Source organism: Poecilia formosa, unplaced genomic scaffold, assembly GCF_000485575.1.
Source record: "Poecilia formosa unplaced genomic scaffold, Poecilia_formosa-5.1.2 Scaffold125, whole genome shotgun sequence".
Classification (NCBI taxonomy): domain Eukaryota; kingdom Metazoa; phylum Chordata; class Actinopteri; order Cyprinodontiformes; family Poeciliidae; genus Poecilia; species Poecilia formosa.
Genome location: NW_006800064.1, coordinates 537,093 through 562,668, shown reverse-complemented (window position 1 = coordinate 562,668; position 25,576 = coordinate 537,093). Strand labels below are relative to the sequence as shown.

General features: G+C 38.2%; 1 protein-coding gene across 1 annotated transcript in view; it reads left to right on the top strand.

Moving 5' to 3' along the window:
- Nucleotides 1-25,576, top strand: part of LOC103144383 (neural-cadherin-like) — a 163,495-nt gene that overhangs the window by 56,107 nt on the left and 81,812 nt on the right. Inside the window, exons 3-9 of the mRNA XM_016676047.1 lie at nt 2,443-2,668; nt 4,805-5,009; nt 7,672-7,783; nt 10,745-10,994; nt 20,182-20,324; nt 21,955-22,127; nt 25,108-25,276. Coding sequence (XP_016531533.1) covers nt 2,443-2,668; nt 4,805-5,009; nt 7,672-7,783; nt 10,745-10,994; nt 20,182-20,324; nt 21,955-22,127; nt 25,108-25,276 — 1,278 coding nt within the window. The remainder of the gene's footprint in view (nt 1-2,442; nt 2,669-4,804; nt 5,010-7,671; nt 7,784-10,744; nt 10,995-20,181; nt 20,325-21,954; nt 22,128-25,107; nt 25,277-25,576) is intronic.

Genomic DNA, 25,576 nt, shown 5'->3' with positions numbered 1-25,576 from the left:
ATCCATCCATCCATCCATCCATCCATCCATCCATCCATCCATCCATCCATCCATCCATTTTCTTCCACTTATCCAGAGTCATTTACAGTTAATTTCTTTTAAAACTGATAAAAGCTTCTTTGGTTTTCTAATTGTCAATCCACAACATTTTATTGAATGTAAATCTAAATATGAGTTGACAAAAATTTCCATCACTTTTGCTGTCATCTATGGAACATAGAAATACAGACCACTGTGTTTTTTTTTATTTTTTTATTTTTATTTTAGCTTTTAGAGAATTTCAGCACAGAGTGCTATCTTGCAGTTACTGTATCCAGGAAAAGACAATTATATGTTGTCTACATACTAATAAGTTGTACGAGAATGATCCTAGAAAAAAATAATAAATAAATAAAAACATTTCTATCCTTCGATGACATAAGTATGATGTGCTTGCTGTAAATTCCTTGGACTGTAACATTGAACAAACCTCGGCCATAAAAACTCTTGGTAATTTTTGGAAAATCACATCATTCTCACTGCTTTTAAAACCTTGTTAGGGTGCAAGGCATCATGAAGTTTTAAACATAACAGGGGATTTGAAATTTAAATTAGGTAGAGTCATTAAAATGAAAATGGATTGGGTATTTCAACTCAATTATCCGAGACATAAGGCAGAATGAGTGCCTGAATAGTTCACCAGACAAAAATTTCTTCCATAGCAATCTCAGCACCCCCCAAAATCCTATGGAAAACCTGAGGAAGAAGCTACAAAAAAGAGTGGACCAATTCTCTGGACAATGTAGAGAAATTGTGTAAAGACAAACTGTCAAAGACCAATATCACTGAATGCTGCACCTTAGTGAAATGTAGTAGAGCAGCAAGTGCTGTCCTAATAGAGTAATGAATTTGTCAAGATTGTCCCTCTAGTTATTTGATCAAGAACAACTATTTCTTCACAGATTTTTATCACTTTATCTTTTTCTGACTGACTTTGTAACTCATTCGAGGTCATTCCCATACTCTCGTGTTGCTCTAAGTACTCAAGTATACATTTATCTGAAATTGGCTTCCAACCAAACGTGATTTTGAGGAATGCTTTCAGCACCCATCAGTGAAAAGCTGTTTTTAAGAATTACTATATCCAATTCACTCCGTATTGTTGCCAGTCTTTTTTTTTATTTTTTTAATTTGTGAGGCATTAGAGGAAAAAAAATATAAAATCAATGTGTCCAATACCAGGTGGGATGAGAACCACAGAGGGCATGGCAGCTCCGCTGCAGATGATTTGCACAGAATTACTTTGATCTTCATACATGATTTACTGACATCAAGAATTACATTTTTAGCAAAGTCTCGTTTTGATTTCATCTCTTGTATGTTCACACCTATCACACCTATTAGAGTAAATGCATTTGGTAATGATCCTCTGTGGGGCGGAGGGAGGGGTTCCGACTCTCCATCAACAAATATCTGACCTGTATTGCTGAAAGTTATTTTTCACAAGGTTTTCAAGTGTGTCTGATATTTTCTTCAGTAAACTATCTTCTCATTTATATCTCATAAATGTTATATGAAGCAGTTGTATCTAACACAACACCATCATGGGATAATCTTGACTGAATTTACTTTTCTTTACACAGACAGTTCACAAGCAGTTCAAAACGCGGATCTCCCCAAGTCACAAACTGCTGGTGTCAGCATATACTTATGATTGCATTTATATAGCAAACATGTATTCAGGCAACAAACATGGTCCTTCAGTAAATAATCTCCCTCAAATGCATTTTCTGCAGAATTTCTGTACCAAGACAAATGTTTTACGGACTATCTAAATAAGCTGATTGTGTTGTGTCATCATTGGCTACAATGAGACATTATACACCATGTATAGGAAAGTTCTGGAATGTTTGGTTTGAAATATTTTGGTTGCTTTGCTTTATTTTAACTCTTCACAGGTCAACATTACTGTCAGCATTCGCTTTTGGGACCTTCAAGCGATTGAGCCTTGAGGCTTTAACTGTCTCTGAATCCATTTGAATTACTAGTTAGAGGTCTTTGACATTAAATAACTGGTAGTTCATCTCATATTTACTAGCTTTCAACAATGCAATTTTTCTGTGGTATAAGTGAAAAAATCTGCTAGCCGAGCTCGTACTTTTTTTTTTTTAAGCAATATTCAAGAATTATTGACTTAAAACAAACTCCTATATCTTGCTGAAAAGTTACTTGTAAATTAGTTTGGTCTTATTTTAAGTATGCTGAGTTATTTCAACAAGAAGCTTAGACACCACACTTACTGTAGTGATCTAATTTATTATCTGACTTCAATATTTTCATGTACTCAGAATGGAAAACCTGGTAACTTGTGACTTTTTATTTAATATTCACAAAAAATAAATAAAAAAAAAATCTGTTTTGGATTCAGAAACAACAAAAATCTTAATTGAAATTTCCCTACAGGTGGTGATGGCTGCTTTGCCGTGGACAAGAAGACAGGCCAGGTGGTGACCACGGGGCTCGTACTACAGAGGGAGAGAGAGTACCTCTTAAGTGTGGTGGCCCTTGATGGTCTGGGAAGCCGCAGCGCACCTGCCATGTTATCTGTTGTAGCCGGGGCCAGAGCGCCACAGTTTACCAACACCAGCTACGCCATTTCCATACCAGAGAACACTCCGGAAGGACAGCCGTGAGTTCTGCACATGTGCTATTCTTCTCGTACAAAAGCAGGGATTCATTTCCGCTCTTTGACAGAGAGAATCTTAACAAATGATTTTATTGCATTGTTTTTAACGTCGTGCTAAAAATATTTAGCCTTTACAAAATATATTAGAGTAATTAGATATCTTTCTGAGGTCTTGCCTTTTAATTAGACTGCTTTTTCCCCACAGATTTAGCAGCATATTTAGTCACACTCCGGCACCTTTAAACCAGTTGTTGCCACAATAAGAATAATTGCATGACCCAGGAGAACACAGTTTAACAGAGAACATTTCTAATTAAGATTATTCTTAAAGTGAAAATTGTTGGAGGAGTCAAACCTAGATTTTATTGAGTTTAAAGGGGGAAAAATGGCTACCTGGGGGAAGTTTCTCTAAAAACATTTGACTTGTGAAATATTACAAACAAGCAAACCAAGCAGGATGTGCAGTAAAAACACATAGAAACTGTAGTTTGCATTTGAACATATGCATAAAAAAATGCACTGAAAGAGAGACAAGACTACATGTGCTGTCTGGGAAATAATAGTACGTTCACACAGCTGCTCTTTAAGCTCAATTGAAATATTTTCTGTAAGTTCATTTTTGGATGGTCATTTGTACACTAATAATTAAATGTGACTGCAAAGAGACTTCTGCATGAATGGTTTTTGACCTCAAAGCGACTCATTCCTAAACACTATACAGCTGCCTTGCATAGTAATGGCTGCAGCCAAAAATTGCTTATTGACTCTTTGCTTGATCACGTTTTTCACACAATCATTTACTCATTGACTTTCACAGTTTTTGAAAGCACAAAATTCAGAGAAATACATAGTTATTTCCTAATTGTTACATTGGTGACTGAGCATGTTAATTAGCAAATCCCACTGTTTTTCAAATTAGAAATCGGGTTGTTACTTGTTTGCTGTTGTATGCATAAGTTTGTACTGCGGGTTCTCTGATTTATTTCTTCTGGACTTTTCTTGTGAGAAGTTTCTGATGTGACAAATGTGCTTCACTAACACCTTTTTATCTGTGCGTGGTTATATTTATCACAATTTTATTTTCATATCAAGCTCGCAAATAATTGATACCAAAATGTCTTCATTTGACTACAGACAGCTCAAATTCCAGCAGCATCATTTGTATTACATTTGACAGCTTTGGGTCTAAACATTTGCTCTGTATTGGGAGTGAATACATGTAGGTTGTTGTGTTGCTGGTAGATAAACGTCCGGCCCAGTCCCAAGCCTTTCGCCACCTCTAACAAGTTTTCTTCACAGATTGATCTGTATTCAGCTCCGTCCGTTTTCCCATTAAATCTGAATAGCTTCTTCATTCCTGTTGAAGAAACGGTTGCAGCCACCACCATGTTTTACCCTGTGAGTGCTGTGTTCATCGCTAGTATGCTCCCAAAGCTTAGTCTTGGTTTCATCTGGTCATAGCAGGACTTCCTTCCATCTGCTTCCTCTGCGTGACTTATGACAACTGCACAGGATTTTTTTTTTTTTTTTTTTCATCTATGCCTACTTGGTCTTGATTGATCCAAATCCAAATAAAATCAACTGACATTGTTCAAAAGTTTGAAAAGTTTCAACTTCTGAAACCTTTCAAACTTTTAAGAAGTTGTAAGCTACTGTAAGTGACTAAATGGACTAAAAAGGGAAAGAAAGACTGAGTATGCACTCATATTTGAACAACTGAATAAATGAAAAAACAAGTTCACAATAGCATGCACACAGGCATACCCGCGTGCAGCAGGTGAATTTTCTCACATACTGTTTAAGATTTGTGCTAATAGGCATTCATTTGGTCACACTATGCACTTGAGCAAGCATTGACAATCATCATCGCACACTATTAGGGGAATACAAACTCTCCCCACAAAGCAAACACTGGTGTCTGCATAATAGTGTGACATTATTACACACAACTGACAAGAACTGATTGACCGTGTTTGTAGCACGCAGGCAATGGAGCATAAAGTAATTGATTTCATTATAGCACACTGCTGATGCAGGAAAAGAGGATTTCGATTCTAATTCTACATGGGCGCAGCTGATGTCAAGTAGCAAAGGCTGCTTTTTTCAATTTCTCTTAATCACCTTCTCTTTGTTCCACAGCTTCCTTGTGGTGTTAGCCATTTCCTTCCAGAAGGAACAAATCAGCTACAGCCTGCTTATCAATCCCAGCAGCCTTTTCAGCATTCAGCAGGACACCGGAGAGATCAGCCTGACCAGGACGCTGGATTATGAAAGTGACCAGAGACGCTACCTTCTGATGGTGCGAGCCAGCGAGGACCCTGGCAGCCTGAGTGCTGCAACAGAGGTTAGTTTAATTAGAACATGAAACAGTGAGTTAGCGATCATCAGTCATGACAGTTCACATGCTCTGGTCAACTAAACTCAAAACAGAGATACAAATTTATTTTTTGTGTGTGTGTGCGTGTGTGGGTGTGTGTGTGTGTGTGTGTGTGTGTGTGTGTGTGAGAGAGAACAAAGAAAAATCCATTATTCTGGTTAAACAAACTGAAAGAACTGCTTTTGCTCTTGCAACTTTTCATTGGTGTGGCTCTGTTGCATAAAACTAGATCTTAAAAAAATATAGCGTGGAAAGACAACTAAGCGAAGCAAAGCTCATATTTTGTTGTGTTAATTGTTGCAATTTACTGAACTTATGCCAGATGCTAAAATTAGTGTATAGGTCATGTTCATTTTAATGGGGCCGTCCTCCTATTTTGGAAACATTGTGCTCCAGTTATGCAAAATATATTAATAAATCATTCTGAATAAGTGGCATTTCTTTCCTTTTTTTTTAAATCAAAGCACAATCACCCTTATTTGAATCAAAGCAAGTTCTGCTTCAAGTGCAGTATCTTTTATGAGTATGTTTTTTTTGTTTTGTTTTGTTTTGTTTTGTTTTTTGTTTTTTACATATTTGTTAAAACTGTCACATGGTGTGATAGTATAGCATGAGACAGGTGATATGTGAAAAGACAGACAGATGCCTCTCTATCTAGACGGGTAGCCACACTGTCACACCCAGTAGAAGGAAACAAACACACCCAGTATAACACTTGCATTCTATTGGCTGAGATGTTACCAGGCGACAATGCTTCATTGTTCCAAGCGCAAGCAGAAAATGATTCGCAAGAGAGCAAAGAGGCTTGCAAACGGAGATTTTGATCCGAGCAGAGACAAGTTTTGAGCCCGAGGAGAAAGGGTTTTTTTGAGCCCAAGGAGAAAGGTTTGAGAAAGCAAGCACAGTGAATGTTTGAAAGAGAGCAGAAGTTTTGACTATCAGCATTACAAGTTTTGAGAAGAAAGACATGAAGTCTTCTTTCAAACTGAAAATGTAAGCACAAGTACAAGTTCTCAAAGCTTTTTAAGTTGTGTTAAATATGTGCTCTCAAATTATGACAGAAAAATCACCCCATAACATTAACCTAGTACTTAAGCAAACTGGTCAAAATGAAAATGTCTTCATTAGGAGGGCATTTGAGTTTTTAAAAGACTGGATTTGTTTTCGAAGGTAGTTAGTCAGAGCATTACAGCAGCTTTGTTAATGTCTCTAGTGTGTTATTTCAGTGCACTTTAAAGCTACTGATATTTAATGAAATGTGTATGGTGTTGATCATTAATTTGAATGTAGTGCTGGAATGTCTCTCACAAAAAATATACATAAATGATTGGGATTTTTATGACAGTAGAGACAATTCTCTCTACCGTTAATTAATGCCAGATGTTCAACTTTGTAAACCGTCATTTCTTACTTTTTATTTTGTGTTTAACTCTGTTCACATCCATCCTTTCTGCTTCATTCCAACACAAATCCATGTGCATTGTTTCCCCAAATTGAGAGACTTCTGTTTTGTTTCAACTCTTGACATTTTAGTACTTTGTAGAATTTTATTCATGATTTCTACTTATTTTAGTGTGAAAGTCACTGTCATAGTTTGCTTTGTTTATGCATTGTTGTAATGCATTGTTAGAATGTTATTTTTTGTGTGTTTTCTTTGCTGTGGTTTTATCAAGCCTCATTGTGTTCTTTTGTTTTGTTGGGTTTTTTTGTTCAGTGGTGCAGTGTTTTCATGCAGAGCTACTGTAGCCAAGGCTTAAAAAAAAAAAAAAAAAAAAAAGAAATAGTGATTAAAACTCAGTGCTGACCTATTGACACCATACTTGGCCATAGCCTCAAAGGAAGAGCAGCAGAATTTGTCGCTTTCTGCAGAAATGGGACGGCTGAGTGGTTTTGAAATGTTAACAAGTGAACCATGGGGCTCAGGGATTTTGTTCTGTTTTTTTTTAAGAACCTTTTGTTTCTGTGTTTTGGAAAGTGCTTCTGTGAAAAGTGTTAAAAGTTGAAATGTAGGAAAAGTCTTTTAGATTTGAAACTTCAGAATTTGAACTACAGCTAATCATTTTTAGTTAAACTATCAATCCTTTCAGGTTTACCTAAATTATTTATTTTCAGATTTAGTTACCCAGTTATTATGTCACAGGCTACCTTTACACCACATATTTAGCAGGGGAAAAAAATCCTTTCTGTACAGCTCCATGTTTTGGAATAGGAGCTGGAGACCGGGAAAAACCTTTCCCAGCTATTTCAGGACTATTACTCAGCTGTCACTTCACACTTTACACACTGTGGTGACAGGGAGCTTGTAGGATGGAGGACAGTTAAGGGCTTTTTGCTGAAAACACACACACTGCAGCACTCACATGCTGAAAACATTTCTATTTTTGACTCGGGGAAAATCATGAAGTGGAAGATAAAGGATGAGTTGAACTGGCAACTAGTGGAACTAGAAAATGCAATTAAGATTAAGTTTTGGGGTCAACTTTCTACAGAGCATTTGATATGGTTGTCTTCCGGATTTGAGAGCTAATAAAGAGTGGTTAATTTTGTGTTCTTTCACAGTGATTTCTCCTCTCCCCCCCTTTCTCTCTCTGCCTCTCTGCCTCTCTTCTGCCTCTCCGGCACTAATCAGGTTCAGGTGTTGATAACGGATGAGAACGATTGTGTCCCCGAGTTCCTCCAGTCCATCTACAGTGTAGATGGAGTCCCTGAGACTGTAACCACAGCAACATCCCTACTGCAGGGTGAGACTCTTTTGACCTCAGATTTCCCATTCATCTGCTTCCTTTATAAATGGAGTATGGGGACTTTTAGATTGTTCCCCTTCTCCATTTCACAGGAGAAAACTCTGGATGGATTTTAAATTCAATCAAAAGTTCCAGCTTCTGCGAGCCTCTCTGTTTTAGCGTATTGATACATAAAGGCTCCATTTTTGCCTCAGAACATCAGCTGCTAAAGTCCATGAAAGTCTGTCAAGATGTTATGAATTTGTTTGGATTTATTCTGGTCTCCCTAACCGATGATGTAATACGTTCTCAATTTTTTATAAGAATAACGTCTGATTTAAATTATGTGTCTCCACTCTGGACGGATATCCACTATTACTGTTTATATCTTGTACAAACTGAAGCTAATTAAGAAAACTCTCAGGCTTAAAATGGTGCAGAAATGTTCTGTATTATCTAAATACAGATGTTTGTGTTTTTTAATGTTTGACATATTTTGACACTTTTTCACAGGCACTCCACTTCCCGAAGAAAATTGCACTTTTGATTGCACTCATGAGAGTTAAGTGTAAGAAGATGCTGTGCTTTACATCATTCAGATGCGGCCTGAGGGAGAAAAAAAATAAATATATACATAAAAAAAGCAGATACGGAAAACACACAGACAAAGCTGCAAACAATATAGTATCAATAAATATAACATTATTATTATTAAGTTTTGCCTAGTAAAGTTCATGTCGCTGTTTAAAAATCAAACTAGATATTTTCATGTATTATAGAAAAATGCTACATTTTTCCTTCTGTCTAACAATAAATCAGGTAAAAACTCCTCTTTTTGGTCCGCTTGGATTATGAACACAATTAACATTTGTAGAGTTTCATCAGACATTTCTCCAAAATGTAAGATCTTTTGCAAAGCACAGTCTTGCTTTTCAAATTTCCTCTGGAATAGTGACGTCTTCTCTGAGTGACCTTTTTAGCCAGCATCTTCACAAGGTTTGCTACTTTTGTTTTGCTGTTGACTATTTGCACCAAAACTTGTTTATCGCCTGTAAATGTTTGAAAAGATGAATGTGACACCATAAGTCATCAGAAAATCGAGCCAGACTTGTGAAGGTCAACAACTCTTTTTATGCTGTCTTGGCTGATATTTTTGTTTTTAATTTTTCAATCATCTCAGACAAGTTGCTCAGTGAAGCAAAGTGTTTGAGGTTTTGCCTTGAAATGCTTTCGCAGGTATGTTTCCAGTTAACTCAAATACCGTGAACTGGCCTATCAAAACTTTGCACGGTCATGACATCATCCAGGCTCTCCCAAATGTTGAAAGGCACAGTGATCTTGGCCGTGTGCAAACTTCAAAATTGAAACGCAGAAATTGAAATTAAAACTCGTCACACTCACAACTCTCCGTAAAGTGCATTTAAATATCTTGTTTGAACTATATCATTAGTTATATTTTGTAACTGTTCGACATTTTCTCTCCAACTTTTTTTTTTTTTTTTTTTTTTTTTTTTTTTTTCCCTAGGGGGTTTTGTTTTATAAATGCAATAGTAATTAGAATTGGATTATTGAACTGGTTAGTGAATGAATGCTATGGAATAGGAGCACTTACGGCTGGATATATTAGCTTGAAGGAGATCAATAAGATATATTAGAGACAACATTGCTGATGACCTTGAACGTATGAAGTAAGATTTTTCTAATGGCTTCAGGCCATTGTGTTCAAAGCCTCAAGGAGGATCATTTATTAGATTGTTATATTACCTCAACAAATCAATTATTAATTAGCTAACTTCATTTTGAATTCACTCTGATTATTTTTGATTATTAAGTTTGACCATCTAAAACATTTAAGTGCAGAAAAAAGGAAAAACACAGAATAGTTGTTAGGGGAAATGGACTATAAATCAAAAACTTTATTCAGAAAACAATAAAATATAGAGTATAAATGGATACCACGTAGAAATAGTGGGAAATGACGATCCAGCTATAAGAGAAAATGATTAATAGGTTAGTAGAAAAAAATGAAAGTGAAAGAATCAATTTGAAGGAGAGAAAAGAAGCTTGTAGGGTTGATCTTTAAATAAACTCAATCCCAGCTAGAAGGAGTGGGCAGAATTGTGAACAGACACAGAAGTAGAGGGAGTTTTTTTAATCTGGAGGACTGCTCTGCTAACCAATAAAATATCAAAGATTTTTTTCCTTCTTAACTCTCTGAGAGAAAGAAAATCAGCTTTTCACTATCAGTGTGTCCCCACGGGGCAAAGGCCCACTGAAGTTGACGACAAAGTAGATTAAACTCACAGAAGAGCTTTTATTAGAGAAGTGTAAAGGAAATTCAGAATTTCAGTCTCTTCAACATTTAATGAGTCGGTGAAATTATACGAGCCAAATTAAAAGAGTGTCATGAATTACCAGATGTGATTTGTTTTACAAGGTGCTAAGACGAAACAAGAGCGAGACATTAACACATGCAGGCTGCACGTGATGCTTGACATGCAGCAAATAAAAACACATCAAAGTAAATTGATGGATCCAAGTGTTAGGAGCTGGCAGGGATGTGTGTGTTAAACGGAGAGTTTAAGTGAAATTCACAGTGGTTGCGGCTGCGCTCTCTGGAAAAAATCTCATCACACATCAGAGGCAAAGCTATAGTTTTTTCTGTGTAATTACCTTAGAATATAATCATTTCCAGCCAGGCATACACACATAAGTGCTGTTCATTTAATTATTTCTTTTCCATGTCTTTAAGCCAATTTTGGCAAATGATGGTAATCAGTCTAGCAGGGAGCATTTTGTGTTCTAATAATTGTAGCTGTCTGAACTTATGATTTATTGCATGTTATGCAAGGCCATAAAGGGATAATGACCTACAAAGATGTGAAAATATTCATCTGCACATGCCATGCCATCGTTTTTTTTTTTTCTTTCATTAACTGCTAACTGATGATCCTGATGTCATGTGCTCCATTTTGACAGTTTTAGCCACAGACTGTGACTCAGGATTAAATGCAGAGCTCACCTATTACACCCTGAGCCCGGATTTCAGCATTTCACCCCATGGGACTGTTTTCCCTGCGAGGCGGCTTGACTATGAGAGGCCTAACCATTTGTATGAGTTTGTGGTGATGGCAGTGGACAGCGGGGATGAGCCTCATTCTGGCACCGCCACGGTCCGCGTGAGGATGGCTAATGTCAACGACGAGGCTCCTGAATTCTCTCAGCCTGTGTGAGTTTCTGTATTCATTTGCATTTAAAGAACACCATCTTATTCTTTTGGGCATGTTTATGGGAAAGTTGAAGTTTGTAACCTTATTTGTGTTCTTTTACACAAAGTATATGGATACACAGTTCCATCAAAATGTGTTGGCACAGCCGGTAAAGATGTGTAAAAAGCATGAAATAAGTTTCATGTTCAACTGCAGTACCATGCCCTTAAAGACCTTGTAAAACTTCACAATTAATACGAGTACATTGACTTAGTGCCAACAAAATCCCATCTTAAGAGAGAACTGAGCTCCAAAATTGCTTGTGAAAAACTTACTGATACCTCTAACAATAATGGTAAAATAAAATAAATGAACCATTGTTTTTAAATGTATTCCATAATTTTTTGTGTGTGTTTCTACGATACTTTTAATTATGAGTCCAAAACTTTCTTCATAAACATGACATGACACAGAGGCCTATTACTTTTAGCCACTGGCAGCTGGGCAAGAAGTCTATCCTGCCTCCATGCACAGTTAGCAGGATGGAAATGGAGGCAAAAAAAAAATAAAAATAAAAATCCAAAGCTCAATGATTTAAGAATCGCATCAAAGACCGGCATCTAGGAGTCGCTAAGTCTCCATAACAATTATTAAATATGAATGGGTTGTTTGGGAGGCATGTACCTCCCAAGGAGAAAGCCTTTTTCTTCTCCTACTGTCACAAATGTCACTATATTTTGCGACTCTCTGCTGTGAATTTAACTGGAGCTATATGCTTTGGTTTAATGAAATTAAGATTAAACTTTTCAGCTACAAATACTGCAGGTGAGTTTGACACAAAAAAGATATTTTGCCAGCAGTGGTATGAAAAATTGTGCTACCTTTAAATATATTAATGATTTTATTCCCCCCACTTAATAGATGCACTCAAGTTAAAGAATTTTTATGGTAGAAAAGTATCCCACGCTAGAAAAAACAAATGATAGTTTAGAGCTTTTCCAAGTTTGCCAATAAATGTGTTATAGATATTTTCAAGTATATTTTTTTTAAGTATTTGCGCTGATAATGCATAAATTATATTTCTGTCATTTAAATAATATTCTTTATGGGGACTTAAAATCGTCGATTTCTTAGCTGCACCTTAGGAGAATAGCTGTGCACTTAAGAATTCCTGCTGAATTTTCCTTTCTTCTCCTTTCTGTCACACTAACAATAAACAAAAATGACACCGTGCCACTGGAAACCACGCATGCTCATGCCATCACACTGCCTCCGCTTGTTTTACATGTTAAGCTTCTATTCATGAGCTGCTCCGAGCCTTCCGCCTACTTTGTTCCCAATTGTTAATCTGGTACATGTTGACCTAAGTTTGATGTCTCCAAAGACAGCTGCTTCAGAACTTTTTTGGCTTCTTAAGATGTTTTGTTGGCAAAATCTAATCTGATCTTTTTCTTTTCTTGGGACTGACAAATGTGTATCCTTTGATGCATTGTGCTCCTACTATGCCTTTTCATCATCTTTGACTCAATAAGTGATGTTTACCTACTGTTTGCCACTTAAAGTGGTAGTATTCTTTGATAATCTGTTCTGTGGACCTTAAGGACCTCTGCGGTTTCTCAGCTAAAGCATATCTGTACAAAACACTCCCTGCTTGTTGCTACACATGGTAAAAATGTCAAATGAATCCATCCTTTATTGTTGTAGTATAATCTCTCCCATATAAACTAAGTGTTTATATTTTCATGAAATCAGTGGTCCCACAAGTAATGGCACCCATTAAGGCTTATTAAAAATAAATATTAAAAGAAAACCTGTAGATGAACTAGTTTCTCTGAAATAAAATTAGACACAGTGGTACATTTTATAGCCACTGTCTACTTCCCAAGATCCAAATTTACATTTTCACAATGCACAGCAAGAAAAATAAGATGATGGGTGAGGTATAAAGAATCTAAAAGTCAGATTTAGGACTGCAGCAAAGAGTGGCAACTTGGGATTGCCAGGTATCCATTATCCAATTAAACAAAACTGGTTGGTTGAGACACATGGATCTGTACAAAGTTTATTTGTGATTAGTTAGACATTTGTCGCACTGTTTTTTTTTTTTTTTTTTTTTGCAGACGTTTACTCGGAGAGCGGTGTTGATATTTAGCTTCAAATAGTTCTCTTTCTCTATCTGCATTTCGTATCTGCAGGAGACATGAATATTTTTGAGGAATGTTTATCTGACACGGTGAGGAATTGTGTACATTTATACGACTCTTCACTAAATAACTACAGTAATAATAAGACTATCAAACAGCTAAAAACTTCTGGGTGGAAATTGTTTATTGCTTATTTAAGGATCCCCTTTAGTTTCTTCCGTAGTAGAGACTATTTTTCCTGGGGTCCACACCAAACATTACAATAAAAACATCCTTTACAAGGCAATGTTGTTGTCCACTGAGGACGCTGTCTGCAGAAAAGTGTGGCACTCTCTCTACGACTGTTTCGTAAAAGCAAAAGAGAGGATGCAGGAAGGGAGGGGGAAACCCCTGCAGGAGGGGGCGTGACGTACAAAAAATCAAAACGGGTGTCCCACAGGTGTTCTGCACCGTTGTGTGAAAAGTGTTCACAATCACGTGACTGCGCTTTGACTGTTCAGCTTCATATGAAGCATGTGGGAGTTTTAACTTCAGATGTTTTCTTTGGAATAATGCAACTAAGATACAGACTTTTAGCGACAAACACTCAAAGTGGGTTTGATATCAGATAAACGAGAAATATGAGGAAAATAATCTGATGAGTAGTGCTGTGTATGGTGGATGAACTGTGCAGCTCTGAGCCCGTTTCTGTTTGAAAGAGGAACTGTTTTGGGGGCGTGCCATAAGAAACTTTTGCACTATTGGAGTGTTTTAAATAAACAAATCAGCTGAAGGAAAACTAGAAATGGGCCATCATTTGGACTTTTATCGGTATGATTCAAATCATTTACCTAAATCTACATAGAAATAGTTCAGCAGACAGAATTTATACATTTTTGTGGCACTGAGGCTTACATTAAAACACTCTTAACGTGTCATTCCATTCTTACTTAATATGCTGAAAGGGTGTCTTCATCAGGGATGTAATTAAGGGTGAAGGATGATGTTTATTACTACTAGGCTCTAGCTTGCCACATGAAATTGGAGAATAATTTGATTAAATTGTGCATATTAAATTGCACAATTTAATATGGAAATATAGGAGAAGAAGTCGGCTAAATTGGACTTTATGTACCTATTCTCCATTTTTATCTTAATTTTCTATTTTTTGATAAACATAATAAATAACACCTTTATGAACTTATTTGACTAGCGTGTAATCTTTTTCTAGGAGTCTCGATTTAGCCAACCGAGATGTTTTTCTCTCATTGCTTTCTCGAACCTCTTTGACTTGCATTGATGGTGCCTTTTACTGCATGTTGCAGAGTCACTGCTTACGAATGCAAGAGGCGCTTAGAACTTGATTAGACAATTTCTAAAGAAATTGCAATGGGACTGCTGAAACTGCCAGTTCCTTGTCCTCTAGTAAGTGCCAAAAAAGTTTAGTCTGAATCTATTAACGTGTTTGTTGACAAAACAGAGACGAGGGAACATGCTGATTCTCAAACATCATTTTCAGAGCAACGCTCTACCGAACTCTGAAAGAAAATCACTAGACATTTGTCTTGAACTGTTTTTATTTTCAGGAAATCCATAGCTCATAATGAAAATATTTTGTTACCACGAGCTTAACAAGGCCTGCCTGTTTACAGCAGTGTGACATTTGTTGTAATGGTGTAAAATATGAACACAGGTAGAGATAAAAACAGAATAACCTTTAGGTTGTCTAGTACAACCCTGCTCTCATTTTGTTTTGGAGTTAATGGGGCAGCTGAATGTATTTTTTTCTGTTTTTGGAGGCTTCCAATACACAACCAATATCTGGCGGCATAAATTAGTAGTAATGAACTTTTGTAAAAAAATAAAAAAATAAATAAATGAATAAAACTTTTCTGTTAATTATTTGTGTAATTGGTACAAAAGAAAGTTGTTTTTATTAGAAATGTATCAAAAACCTACTTTGCTTTTGTCTTGGTTCTACTCATTAAAGAGCCGCAATTGCATTTTAACTTGTAATACATACAGTATTTATACTATATGTATAGTTTTTGTGTGAAAACATTTCACACAGCAATACCTCTACCAAATAACCTCTCACAAAACACGGTTTTTCTTACACTGATTATGAAGCACTGTTTTATAATACAGGTGGAGCTCAGTAAATCAGAATATCATCAACAAGTGAATGCATTTTGTAATTCAGTTCAAAGTCGTTACACACAAAGTGGTGTACTTCAAGCACTTATTTCTGCAAATCAATATGATAATGGCTCACAGCTTATGAAAATGTTTTTATAAGAAAGTAAGAAATTTTACAAGATGCATTAAAAAATAACAATGAAAGCATATATCGCACAGCATATGAGCTCAGTGACTTTTACATGAATTACTGCATCTATGTGGCATAGTATGGAGGCAGTGGTCTGTGGCCCCATTACTTGTGCCCTTTTTTCCTACCACTTCTTTTTTTTTTCACTCATTTCTCACTTTCTGCTGTGCTTGGATACAGTACTGTGTGAACAGCCAGCTTCTTAAGCAATGACCTTTTGAGGTTTACCTTCCTCGTGTCTACTGGACAAATGTCAGGTCAGCAGTTGTCCACATGATGGTATGCTTTGTTTTATTTTGATACTGTGTAGTTTTGTGTACATTTTCTACCAAGCCTATTTGTAGGACTTCATTTGCTTGAACAGAAATAAATGCTTGAAATATTCTGTGTGTAGTGAATCTGTGTGATTTCAATAAATTAACTTAAATTACAAAACAAATTAGTTTATTGGTGATATTCTAGTTTATTGCAATGCGCCTGTGCAGCTTGTGTATACGTCGGGACGAAAAAGCATCCAGCAAAGTCAGAGACATTGTTAATTTATTTTTACTGTTTCCATAAAATATTCTGTGTGTGTTTCCATTTGCTTGTAAAATCTTGTTGTGGTTGAGCATTTCTATTGCTCGAGTCTCAATCATGGACTGATTTCAGCTCCAAAGATCAATGCTAGTCACCAAAATGAAAAGGTTAAATAATGCACCAGGTCTTACCCCTGATCCACCAGCTGATCACATCTCATTATGTCAAAGTCAGCAGACTAGTTGCATCACAGATGGATGGGACGTTACATCACGTATCTCAGACCTGCCTCCCTTCGGGCGATTCATTGCAGTGATGTTAGACGCTGGCAGTCTTGTCGTAAACCGTGGCTCACTTGCGTCAAGCAAAAACCACGACCGCTAAGACAAACTCAATATGTTTGTTAGCTGTTTTAATCACTGCCATCTGGCATCAAAATGTTCTGTTGTTCATTTCTCTCACAATCACAGACAAATATCGTGGCGAATTGAAGCAATCGCACATACCCCTACGGGTTATTTTTTTTTTACTTTTTTTGCACCTTCTCTAAAGGTATGCAGTAATCTGACATATGGATGCAATTCACACTGTCACAACCGGCCTTTTTGGCACAGCTGAAAGAGTGGGTGGGCTGCAACTGTCACTGTGACTCTGCTGCATTTGTTTTCTCTGGATGAGTGAGCTTCTTGACCTGCCAGTCATTTTATTTATTTATTTATTTATTTATTTATTTTTCAGTGACCTCTTTAGACTACTGTTGCAGACCTCCACTGCATGCTCTTGTTGTCTTGTTGGGGCGTCCGTCTCAGTGGGTGGGCGGACACGCAGCTAAACAAACAGGTGGGCAGAGAGGTGGAGAGTTGGGCAGGCGAACATAGAGCTCGGAGGAAAATCACGCGGAAACATGGATGCAGGCGAGCCTGTGGAGAATACCAAAAGCGGAAAACAGACAGAAGACAGCCTGTCAGATATGCAGATATAGAGAGCAGCCTGCCGGCATTCAGACAAATACTCCTGCCAGACAAGCTGCAGACTGATAGAAATGCAGGCATTATTCCAGATACTGTGTGTTGGGTGCTTTGTCATTGCGTGGCTTAGTGAGATGTAGATATATGCTACGAGGGAAGACATGAAAATCCTGTCCAAAAACAGCACATGTAAGGGCCGGAGAGATGTACAGTATTTTATTCATGAAATTATTCTTCAGCTCAAACTAATTGTGACATTTGTAAAGGGAACATGAGCAGACAGACTTATGTTTCTTGGCATGTCCTGTCAGTTTGCATTTGAATAAGTGGTAGAAAGGCTAGAACAGATTGATGTAATGGAAGGACAGGCACGCGGGCCAAAGAAATGCAAACAGGCAGATGTCTCGGCCAGCAGACAGACAGGAAGGCATGCTCTTTCTGAGACGAGCGCAACTTCACAGTTGACTGAGACGCTTTAGGAAGTAACGTGGAGGGAGTGAATGTGTCTTCTCCGGGAGAAGCTGAGAAGAGGTGGCCTTTGAGCCGGGTGACGGATTACAGGTCACTCATGCTGCCACGGAGATTGCTGTGGCTGGCGGAGATGAATCGCCTATCAGCATTCTCCTGTAAACCATCAATCACCCCCCCCGCCACCTCCCCTCACCACAGACGCCAACACCCCACCCCATGCACATATACTTACACGCTTTAGCAGCAGAAATGGCACCAAATCTCACAGTGGATGAGTTCTGCTGACGAGTCAGCTGAAACTCAGCGAGAACGCCGCCCCCTCTTATATTCTGCTTTTCTTTATCAGCCATACTCTTTTATCCTCTCTCTTTTTTCCCTTCTCACCCCCACATATCACTTTTACTGTCATTTCAGTTTCAGCCTTCGCCTTTGTCACCTGCTCCTTACCTCACCTCTTTTTTTCCTGTTTCACTACAGCTCAGCTTCCCTCCCAGTCACAGGGTTCATCTCCACCCCACAGTTCTTTGTGCCACAGCGGTATATCAGTCTCCTGTGTCTCACCGGCCATCTTTGCTGCCCAGCACAACAGAGATGGCAAATCACTGCTGACATTTTAAAAGGCACTGGATCAAATGGCCCACAGTGGGCCGGGCTTGAAGAAGCAGCATTTGTTCAATGACTTCAACATCCCAGCAGACATTATCATTTGTCTCAGCTGTGGCCGGCTAAGAGGACAGGTTAAATCATTGTGACAAGTAAAAGCCACAACCATACGTCTAATCAGCCTGCTGATGCTTTGGTTAGTGCATTAATTCATGTCGTCTGTCCTTCTGTGTTACGTCGTCTGCTCATGAATTGCATGCGGATTTACGGGCCACGTTTTGTTTTGTGTTTGTCAATTTTCTCTCATTATGTCTTTACAGTTCCAGTTTTTGTACCTTTAGGGATTTCTTCAATTTTTGGCATTAAGCTAGACAAAAATCAGCCAGAAAAAAAAAAAAAAAAGATTTTTAAATTATAATTTTATTTTATGTTCTGCGAGTCTCGGTTGTAGTCGATGTCTGGGATTCAACTGTAAGAAGTAAAGTGAGAGAGTTCCAAAGTGAAAACCACTGCTAAGCAAAATGGAAACAAAGACCAACTTCAAATTGACCAAAAATGTGTCAATGTTCTCCAATGCTTCCCCAAAGTTTGAACAAAAGGCTGTTTTTGTGAGGTCTGGCTTCTTTTACAATAGGCTAAAATCCAGCAGTACTTTTCAGAAAAACAGAATTATAGGGACAGTCAAACATGAACTGTGATGGTCTGTGGTTGCTTTGTTTCCTCAGAATGAATTTCACTCTCTACCTGAAAATCCTGAAGGAGGAGGTCCCTCCATCAATTTTTCATTCCTGAAAGCTTTCCAGTATGTCAAAAATATGCTAAAATTATTTCACAGCAGCGTCAAAGACTCAGCCAGCTGTTACAGATGCTTGATGGCAGCTTTTTTAACCAAGGGTGCCTTAAGTAAGCCATCGTGTTTCCTATAGATCGGTTGGGATAAGGTCCTTCATCATGACAAAAGATTTTTTAAAATCTTTTCTCAGATGATCTTATTCTAATATTAAAATTTATTTGGCTAAAATCTGCAACGTGGTAAGTACAATTTCATGACGATGTAATTCACAATTTCAAGATTAAAAATTTTTATTGCTATTGAACCGTTTTGTTTCTACATTAAAAAAATCGACTCTATTACTTTTAGATAAGAACACTCAAAGCTGAGCTCTTGCACATCCCACTTCAATCAGAGGTCCTTAAGATGCTTTTTAAACTTGCCTGCTGTCTAGATCTGGCCTATTGAATCAATTGCACTCGAATTGAAAAGGCACCTGTCTGCAGTATATAAAACTTCTTACCGTGGATGTGTGAGTGCAAATCAAGTCAAGTTGAGAATTGACTATACACCTATGAGACATGATTGTGTCAGAAGTACAGAAAAGGAATGAAATAAGCACATCTGCCAGAATGTAAGCGTTTGAGATTTTGCTTTAGTCTTTGTAAGACAAAAGCAATTTGGAGTTTCTGGATTGTGCTGTCACAGACTCTTTGGTCAGAAAGGTTACCAACAAGCCAAATGGTGAGCATGTGTTAGATGAAACGTTTTGGGGGTTTTTTCTCATTGAAATGTGCAGTTGAAACACTCTTAGAGAATGATGTCAGAAGAAACAAGAATTTTACCGTGAATTTTACCATATGTACACAATTAGACATTAAGATTCATTAAGATTCATTTCGAGCTTGCTCCACCCCCTCCCTAGCCGATCTGACCCTGAGTGGTGTTTTGTTGTTGGACTTCTGTGTTGGCACCAGGACACTTTAAGCCGCAGTTCGATAATCAACTTTGTGTGCAGCATCTCTTTATGACATTTGTTAGTGGACATGAAAAAAGCAAGCGAACATGGTGTACCCAAAGCTAATGCGTTAGGACTAGGAAAAAGTCCAAACGCAAGCGAGGGATTTGAGCGAGTTAGACAGAGATCGAATATGAATGGGTCAGGACTTCGTAAAAACTGTGGCTCTCATGAATGTGGCTGCTGTGCAGTGAGCAGTATTTATCAGATGAGATCTAACAAGGAACAGCGGTGACTCAACAGCACTATAGCAGGCAGCCAAGGCTCACTTATGCCTGGTCCAATCTAACATTGGAATTGTAATATTATGCCATAATGGTGTAGGACTTGATTATATCAATTCCACTAAATGCTTCATTTGTTCTGGTTCTCGCTATAACCCAGTTCTTTTTGAATCCTTGCAGATATCGAACATTTGTTTCCGAGGACGCCGGTCCCAACACTCTTGTTGCCACAGTCCTGGCCAAAGACCCAGATGGTGACAGTATAACCTACTCCATAACCGCAGGAAATGAAGAGGGCAACTTTGTCATTGACAGCCAGAAAGGTGATATTTCTTAATTTCCAGCCTGACATTATATTTTCACCTCTCAAACTAATTGACAGGTTTTCTGTCAACTCAAATGCATTTTTTTCCTAACATGCTGCTACTCCTGCAGAGGTGTGTTAAATGCCCTCTGGTTTCAAAGTCAAAGCAGAATGAAAGTGAGACTTCTAATTTATTAACTATAAATTCTTCTCGAGTGCTTTTTAAGTGACACTCCCTATGTTATTAGGATTATGAATACATTCTATAACACTATTTTGGCAATTTCCACACTTCTGTTGTGTTTTTTCTTTTTCCCCCTTTTGACTGGTGTAGAGAAAAAAAAACTGTTCCTGTGTTTCTCTGCTTTCTAGCATTGGTGACTGCACAGTTTATCTTTTTTATTTACCCTTTGATCCGAAACCAGTGGAAATCTCTGTGACATTTGTCACCCAACCCTTTCAATTCAATTTCACAACAACTGCTCTATCATAGCTCACAATCTCCAGGCTGTGCTCTGCCGGCTTCTCTTTCTTTTGTGTCATCTCTTTATATTACTTTCCGTCCTCTCTCCATGTTCTCATAATGAAAATAAGTCTCTTATCTACATATCTTAATATTATAGTGTATCAATTTCTAAAATTATCAAATGCATCTTTTCTTCCCAACTTCCTTATGTTTCTCTCTGTTTTAAACGTCAAACTCATGAAAACGCTAAAAAAAATGCTTAATTTAATAGCTGGAGAAGCTAGTGCTGCAATGACAAACAAGATTGACATTTAAGGCGGGAAAGTTACTGTGTACATCTTATAATTCACCTATTTTAATGTACTGCCGTAATAATGTCAGTGTCAGGTGTTGCCATTAATACATTATTTCCCACTCTGATCTGCATGCAGCTGGAATTATAAGTTAAGTGGGAGGAAGAACATTGAGGCACTTGCAAATGTGTGTATCGGCAAGCTGTATTGTCTTTAATCAAGTGCCTTAAAAAGAGATGAATAAAAATCCAACAAGAGAATGGAAAAAAAAAGAAAACTCCCCATGCTCTCACTTCAATGACTCTCCTCCACATCACAGGCAGCTTGCTCGTCCTGCAACCTCTGATGTTTTTGCATTACTTTTGACAAGAAAGATGTTGACTCAGATGCACCATCCTTTTATCCGACCTTTTATCTTGACTGTTACATGAAAGCAGACAAAGGAGCCAAGAGGAACGGCTAATAGGCTTCTGCTGAGCTAGGTTGACTTGGAACCAGACTCTCCTCACTTCTTCCTTGTTTCCACTCAAATTCTTGAGCTGCCGGTGCATCTTCAGAGCAATTATTGTATCAGAAATGTACCAAAACCACAACTGTGAAATTAGTTTTTGGATGTATGCTGCATATCAGATTTTTTTTTTTTTTTTTTTACCTGTGGACTTCTGTAGAGGTGCTTCCCCCACCCCTCTCTATTTCCCTCTTCAAACTGTGTAGAAAAATAGCTGCAGAAGGAATTGTCTGCTGCGTTTTAACAATAGCTGCTCCCTCACTAAGCAAGGCCAGTGTGGCAATAACGTCCTGCTTAATGACTAATGGAAAGAATGCACATACTTTATTAGGACACAGCCTATTTTATGATGTGTATATTAATGGGTCTGAGCTCTCTGCAGGATTGATCCGTCTGCGCTCCACTCCCCTGCCAAAGCTTCAAGGCTTGGAGTACGTCCTGAACGTAACAGCCACAGACGACAATGCATCAGGCGGGCCGCACTCTCTCACCTCCACTGCCCGGGTCGTTGTTGGAGTTGATGACGTTAACAACAACAAGCCGATATTTGAGCAGGTGAGAATCTTTGCAAAACACGATAGCTGTGTTTGGCAATGTTTTAGTTGCTCCAATGTTGCTGGTAATTTATTTTAGAAAATGCACTGAAATATTACACTGTGCTCAACCATGTGGCAGCACTGGATCAAAGTGATGTCCTCTTTAATCTACCAGAACAATGTCAGGGATTTAATGTTGTGTTGCTCTTGTCAACGTTTGATCCAACATTATTGCTATTGTGAAGCTGTATTATGTACAGTACAAGCCAAACATTTGGAAGCAAGATCAAATCTATTCAAAAAAAGAAGGATAACATAGTTTCATTGGTACTTTCCAACAAAATAGGCTGCTAAAAAATAATACTAAGAGAAATGATTGAATTCAATGAAAGCAAAGCTTCCAAATGTTTTGCCTTTTTTGGCCTTGTCTCTCAGAACTTCTTTGGAAACAGCTGATTTATAGTTGAGCAATAAGAGACCGGTTTCTCTTCCACCATATCAAGTAGATAATATTTAATGGGAAGCAGGTACAATTTGCCAAGGTTGTATTTTCTGCAAATTTCTTCTCCTTATGGCACCAGATTGATTCAGCCATTTGTTCATTTCTATCCATGTGTTACGGTTTTGTCCTAATCTACTTGTATTTCATACCAGGAAGCAAACCATTTTGTACCCATTTTCCATTCCCCACACCAGTCTGTATCCCTTTCAATTGGGTAATATAATAAATTATGGTGAAGATTGTGGCTCAATGTTAAGACTAGTTGTCTTGCTACCCAAAAGTTCAATTCCAGCTTCCACCCATCGTGTTTTGCAGTGTCCCTGGGTAAATCACTTCGGCACATCATAATGTGAGTGCGACTGGCCAAATGTGGCAAGAGTGTGAAGCATTTTGAGGTGTTTGTATGACTAGAAAACCGCTGCATGCATTCATTACATTTACCATTTAAATAATTTAAGAAATTCCCCCACCTAGTGTATAATTTAATTTAATCCTTTGGGGTTTTCTAAATGTTTCATAGTGTGAATTATTTCTACTGTGTGAGCATGCATTTCTGGTGCACTTTGTTTGCGTAAAGCAATTTGGCAGACGAGGATGCCTGATCAACCCAAAATAACTCTAAGTAACCGACTGCAAGTATATACTGTATTACTTATTGAAACAACATACACTTTTCTAAAAGAAGGCTGTGGATAGAGTATGGACAAGTACGTGAAATCATTATTTGTCAAAGGTGCTACATACATAGTCATAAAGTGGAGAGCGTCTGCTCCAGGAACCTCATGGTTACATTGTTGCAGATTTTGCATTATGTGTTTCTGTTGGCATTTTAGGGCCGTGAATTTCAGTGGGCACTGGAGGGGATAAGAATCTGAATGTAAATGGTCTGGATGGGAGCCATCTCGTTTACCTCTGAGGTCATGGTGCTCAGGCAGAAAAAAGGTGGACTGCTTCCTCCAGCTCGTGAGCCAATCTGTTCCTCGAGTGGGCAAGTTTTAGGATTGTGATTCCTTGTTTATCCTTGGCAGGATGGAATGGTGTAGGGATAGATAAATTGGGGCGTCATCTAGTTTAAAGGCTGCGTTGCTCAGGTCTGTTGTGGTACAGAGGGCCTAAGACAAAAAGAAAAAAAAAAAAACATTCACTTTACTGGTACATTTATGTTCCGACCTTCACCTCTGCTAATAAGATATCAAGGCTGGAAAAATGACAGACCAGTGAAAGCAACTAACTGAGTTTGTTATGTATGGTGCCTGGTCTCAGTCTTACGGTGAGATCTCAAAGAAGAACTCCGGTAGAGGTGGTTTGGTCATGTGATCAGATTGTCCTTTGGACGCCTCGTTTGGAGGTTTACCAGCCACGTCCCGCTAGGAGGAGATTCACAGCTAAATGAAGGACAGTATCTTTCTTCAGATCTAGGAATGCCTTGGAATCTTCCGGATTGTGGTGGAGAGTATCAAAGAAAAAAAAAAAAAAAAAGCCTGGCTTTTGCAACTCCACCATCTACCACCTCTTCAGGCTGTTTATGTCTTCATAATCTGCTTCTATGTTGCTGGAATCTTTGGAGACTTATCTGGAAACTGCAGAAATATAAAATGTCATTTTTTTTTTTTTTTGGCAACTGGCTTAGACCTTGTTAGTGTCATCCATTTTCTCCTGCGTCTGATTGTTTCTGTGAACTTCAGTGCTCCTCTCCTTCCCCTCTCTAGCTCTCATTTTCTTGGAATTCTCATTTCCCAGGCTTCTCCCTCTCTCTGTTTTCCCATGGGTTTCGATTAGCTTGCACAACCTACTCTATCTTTAGGCAGTCTGTTGGGATTTCAATTAATTTTTGAATAAAAGTGCAATATCATCACAATACACTACACCTGTCTAATGAACTTCCTCCCTAATTAGGAATGACTCGAACTTCGTAGATGACGCATTCACGTGGAGCCTGCTCTCCTGAGGTGTTTTTGGCCATATGAGAACAACGCAACTTTTGTAAATATCAAGTTAGGCCTTTGGTGTCAATGTGAGCGGCTACGGTTCTGCCCCTGCTCACATCCTTTGATCCAGCTCATCTCTCTGTCCCTCTTGAACTCTTGTTTTCAATTTGTTTTTGTCTTTCATGGTCACTCTATCAAAACACGTATCTTGCATATATATAGATGCAATGCAAGAAGACTCCAGAGGGACATTCTTAATTTAGGGCATATGTTCATTAGGGGGGGGATAGATTGAAACTGTAGCCAAAGACCAAAACTGTTCACTGCTGGCTCCTCAAAATAAATCAGTTCAAGTGATTTCTTTTACACAGTTGCGTGCTTCTGGTTCTGCAATTAATCTGAGCTACTGTACCCGTCCTCCTGACCTGTAAACTGTTTGAAGTGACTTTTTTGTGATCCCCGTATTCTCATTAATGCAACACCTTCTGACAGTATATGTACCAATTCTTCCTTGTATTATTTGTGTCTGCTTTGTCTCTTCCCCTCTCCCTCCCTGCTCTTTATCTCAGTGCCAGCAGTACCGTGAGCAGGCTTCAGTGCTGGAGAACCAGCCAGCGGGGACTTTTGTGTTGCAAGTGCATGCAGTGGATGCAGATGAGGGAGCAAATGGAAAAGTGAAATATGGCTTAATGCACAGAGACAGTGCCATGCCTGCCTTCAGAATCCACCCAGACACAGGTAGGGGGCTGTGGATTGTTGCAGGGCAGAATTGGTCTCAATTATACATGAAACACAGAGTACCCTGTAGATAGACAGATCTGAAGTTAAATGGTACCTGACGTCCGTAATGATCATTGTAAAACAAAATATAATGTGAGAGAAGACTTATGAGTAGAGCAGGGAGTCCTTAGATAAGATGTTAAATTATTTACAGGTTTAAAATGAGATGTCCGGTTTGTAAGAATATTAGTGACGAAACCTGTAGCTGAGCTGAGCTGAGGTCTGACGAGGTTATAGTTTCTCCTCAGCGTAAGAAAC